Source organism: Galeopterus variegatus, unplaced genomic scaffold (assembly GCF_000696425.1).
Source record: "Galeopterus variegatus unplaced genomic scaffold, G_variegatus-3.0.2 Scaffold8681, whole genome shotgun sequence".
Taxonomy (NCBI): domain Eukaryota; kingdom Metazoa; phylum Chordata; class Mammalia; order Dermoptera; family Cynocephalidae; genus Galeopterus; species Galeopterus variegatus.
Window position 1 is genome coordinate 7,536 of NW_007734792.1, and position 4,198 is coordinate 11,733.

Sequence of the window (4,198 nt, forward strand, 5' to 3'; positions counted from 1 at the left end):
AGAATTTCACTTTTGGACACGTTGAGTTTCATGTGCCTTTGAGATCCCCAAGCGAAGACGGCAGCAGGCAGTTAGAGACACAGATGGGCCGAAGTGATGATGCGGGGCTCATCGACACAGAGAAGGTGATTGAGGCCAGAGGAGTGGGAGAAGTGGCCAGGAGACGACGTATACAAACGGGAACATGCTTGCATGTCTGCAGATTCACAAATCTTCTTTCCTTCCTTTAAAACACATTTTTTGAGTACCTCCTGTGTGTTAGGTTCTGGGTGATAAACATAGTCGTTTCTCTAGAGAAGCCTGTAGGCTGTGAGGAGGATGAGCATAGACGAATAATCCCACAGATAAATATCTAATTACAAATTGCAGTAAGGCTGCAAAGGAGTAGTACAGAACGCTGTGAGAGAGCAGAGCCCTCGTGTGGACGGGGAGGAGGAAAAGCCTGTCGAGATCACATTTAAGGTGAGACTTGGAGGTGACCAAGGGAATAGTGGACAGTCATGTTCCAAGCAGAACGTTCAAGGGTACAGAGGCAGGATGGGGCCCGGCAGCAGGAGGCCCAGGGTGGGCAGACTGGAGAGGTCAGCAGGTGTCCTGTCCTTCAAGTCCTTGGAGGTCATGCTGAGGGTGGAGATTTTTGTCCTCTGTGGAGTGGGGAACACTTAAAGATTTTAAGCAGGAGTGATCTCACTCAGTTACATTGTGGAAAGAGGTTGTCGCTGTGGGGAAGGCACAGCAGGAGTCAAAGTCAAGGTGAGGTAGAGGTTGGTAGGCTGCTGTCTGCTATGGACTTGGTCTTAAGGGGTGAGAGCAGTGATGGAGAGGAGGATGCAGATGTTTAATATTTGGGCTGCAGAATTAAGAGATTTGGGTAATTGACTAGAGGGATAAGGGGATCTATGGACTTGGTCTTAAGGGGTGAGAGCAGTGATGGAGAGGAGGATGCAGATGTTTAATATCTGGGCTGCAGAATTAAGAGATTTGGGTAATTGACTAGAGGGATAAGGGGATGCCGGTGGCAAGGATGACATCAGGGCCTCTGGCGTGAGAAGCTGGAGAGACGGGAGCTATTGGATGGGACAGAGATGGTTGGAGGAGGAGCAGGTTTGCTGGAGAGGGTCGGCGTGTCCCTAGAGACTAGAGCTCAGCTCAGATGCTAAGACAGGGAGCGGAGGGGAAGGGGCTCCTGACTGTCACAGGTCATTTGTAAGTTCGTGGATAGAATTAAAAGGTGACGCAAATTTTCACACGAACTTCTTGAAGCACCTAGCACAAGCTACTTGCATGTGGTCAAGTGTTATCCATCCACTGGGTTTGAAGCAGTGCATGTTCTCAGCCCTGTTCTTTTGGGTTTTGGCTCTAGGTGCCACTATGAACGAGACTGCAGAGACAACTGCGGCGTCACCCCCTTTATGGATGCAATTCAGTGTGGTCATGTCAGTGTGGCCAGGCTGCTCCTCGAAAAACATGAGGTATAAAAATGGGTGTTTTATTCCTTTGCTTCTTCCTACAAATGTTAGATCACAGGGTAAGCAGAGCTCATCGTCCTTCAGATCTTTGGTTCAAATCCCAGCTCTACCAAGTTCCCCAAGGGACCCCTTGACCTCTTTAAGCATCAGCGTTCCCAGCTGTAAAATGGAGACAAATTTAATTTCTTTAGAAGGTTCCCAGAAGGATTAAATAATATACTGTACATAAAGCAGCGAAGTAAGTATTCAGTAAATAGTTGCCTTTGGTAGTCATAACAACCAGCTGTCTCTGCTGACTGTGCTTTTGTTATTATAGTCTGGAGCATTGAATCTTAACCCTTTTTTTTCGGTTAGAGAGTCCTTTGAGAATCAGAAGCTATGTATCCTCTGCCCAGAGAAACGTACCAGACAACTGAGTTTTGCCAGACTGTCAGCAGGTGTGTGGACCTGGGTTTCTCTGCCACTCATCCTTGCCCTTCTGTCCTCTGTCTGCTAGGCCTGCTTTTCCGCTGAGGACAGCCTGGGGGCCCAGGCTCTGCACAGGGCAGCTGTCACCGGGCAGGATGAAGCCATCCGGTTCTTGGTGTCTGATCTCGGCATTGATGTAGACGTGAAAGCAACATCATCCCATCTTACGGCACTTCATTACGCAGCTAAGGTTTGTGTTTCCGTCTTGCTCAGCCTGGCCTTGCTCCCTTGATGGACAGCTCCATAGTCCTGGTTTCTTTGGCTCTATCTCTATGGAAGAAATTACCCATGATATACTCCTGAAATGTTCATGATTCTGAAGCCCTTTATCCCTTTAAATAGAAACATGTCTTTGTTTCTAGGCAGAAACTGAAAAAAATTCCTTTTTTTTGGCTGGCTGGTACAGGGACCTTGTTATCAGCATCACGCTCTAACCGGCTGAGCTAACTAGCCAGCCCTGAAAAAAATTGTTTACTCCACTCCATGCAATGCCTGAGCTGTATTCTCTTCCTCCCCCCCTCACTTTTTTGTTTTCAGGAATAATGTTATTTGAAGCCTCAAAGATGCATTGCATGAAATTCCTAGCTCTCTGTCCCGATTCAGGATTTCAGAAGTTAAGATCTCTTTAACTGAAGGGAATTGCATTTACTTGGCTCTGCAGTGTATAAAATATTGAGATATGCAATAGTTTTTCACTAGAAAAGTAACAGTTTAAATGTTAGGAGTCTTTTGCATATTATCTTTAACATTATTTATTGGCCACGTGTCTTCACTTGTTTTCCTAGAAGCAGGAATAAATTTTTTCCTGATCAACTACACTGTCCTGCATTTCCCCCTTGTGAGCAGGTGGATGGATACACAGGGACAGGCTAAGAGTCCGGTTTGTGACCACAGAGGGAGAAAAGCTACTTGGTCCTCCCAGAGGAAGGATGGACCTGGAACCTTGATTTTAGTCTCACTACATACTAACGGACTAACTGGCTGGACAAAGAAAGAGTGTGCAAATTACTTCATAAACGATAATGCAAGCTGCAGTAGGAATCCCATTTATGAGAGGTTGCGATTTTTTGTAGTTCATTTCCGTCCTAAATATTTTAGCAAAGGGTATATTTGGTTGGGAAATTTTGGGATTTGGGTCACATATAAATCACATTATTTATACTATTTACACTGCTGGAAACCCCTCCTCACTACGTCAATAATTTGGCCTACAGACCTGGTCATCTACATTCTAATAACTAAATGTCACCAAAATATTTAGTGACTTATACTAGAATTTGAGAGCGATAATAATGAGTCTTCCTTTAGATATGAATGTTCTACTTTAGCATTTGACTATTTTAGAAAAAGTACCTTCTGTGGATTAGAGTTTGTATGTCAGGGTTTGCTTTTGTCCCCATCACGTAGATAACAAATTTATTTCAACACTCAGGAAGGACATACAAGCACAATTCAGACTCTGTTATCCTTGGGTGCCAACGTCAATGCCAAAGATGAAAGAAATCGATCAGGTACAACTTTACCTTATATATCCCTTGAAAATTATTAGTAAATTAAATGTAAACAGTGCACATACTTTAATATTAAGAACATTGGTTTTAATATTGTTCTTCTAGTAGCTCTGCAACTTTTCCTTAGAATACCATTTCCTCTGTCTGCAAAGCTCTAGAACTATTGCTGTTACCATGACAGTGTAAGAATGCTTACTCATACAGCTGTGTTGTGACTTGTTATTTTTCCTTAGAATACCATTTCCTCTGTCTGCAAAGCTCTAGAACTATTGCTGTTACCATGACGGTGTAAGAATGCTTACTCATACAGCTGTGTTGTGACTTGTTATTTTTTTTTTAATATTTATTGAATCATAATTGATCATACATATTTTTAGGGTTCAACGTTGACATATGTTGATCAAATCAATATTACTAACATATATATAGTTACAAATTGCACTTATTCTTTATGCCCCTTGTCCAATCTCTCCCCTTCCCCCTCTAATTACCCTAGATTTCTTCTCTCCTTCTGAAAGAGTAATGGTTACTCAGTTGATTTGTTGCCTAGATGATCTGTCCAAAGCTGAGAGGTGGGTTCAGGTCCCCCAATATTATCATAGAGCAGATGCTTCTTCTGTCGCTCTGGAATGGGCTTTGTGGAGAGAGACATCCTCTTCTTTATCTCTGCTGGTGACTCTCCTTGTGTCAGTGCACTCCAGTGCCTGGTGGACCATCTGCACGTTGGTTGTGGTGTCTAGCCATTTTCAC

The 4,198-nt window shown here is 43.6% G+C and overlaps 1 protein-coding gene across 1 annotated transcript in view; it reads left to right on the plus strand.

The window, feature by feature from the left end:
• The first annotated feature begins 83 nt into the window (after positions 1 to 83).
• LOC103608679 (ankyrin repeat domain-containing protein 16-like) overlaps positions 84 to 4,198 on the plus strand; it is a 23,160-nt gene continuing 19,045 nt past the window's right edge. Inside the window, exons 1-4 of the mRNA XM_008593080.1 lie at positions 84 to 168; positions 1,234 to 1,472; positions 1,966 to 2,127; positions 3,370 to 3,448. Coding sequence (XP_008591302.1) covers positions 84 to 168; positions 1,234 to 1,472; positions 1,966 to 2,127; positions 3,370 to 3,448 — 565 coding nt within the window. The remainder of the gene's footprint in view (positions 169 to 1,233; positions 1,473 to 1,965; positions 2,128 to 3,369; positions 3,449 to 4,198) is intronic.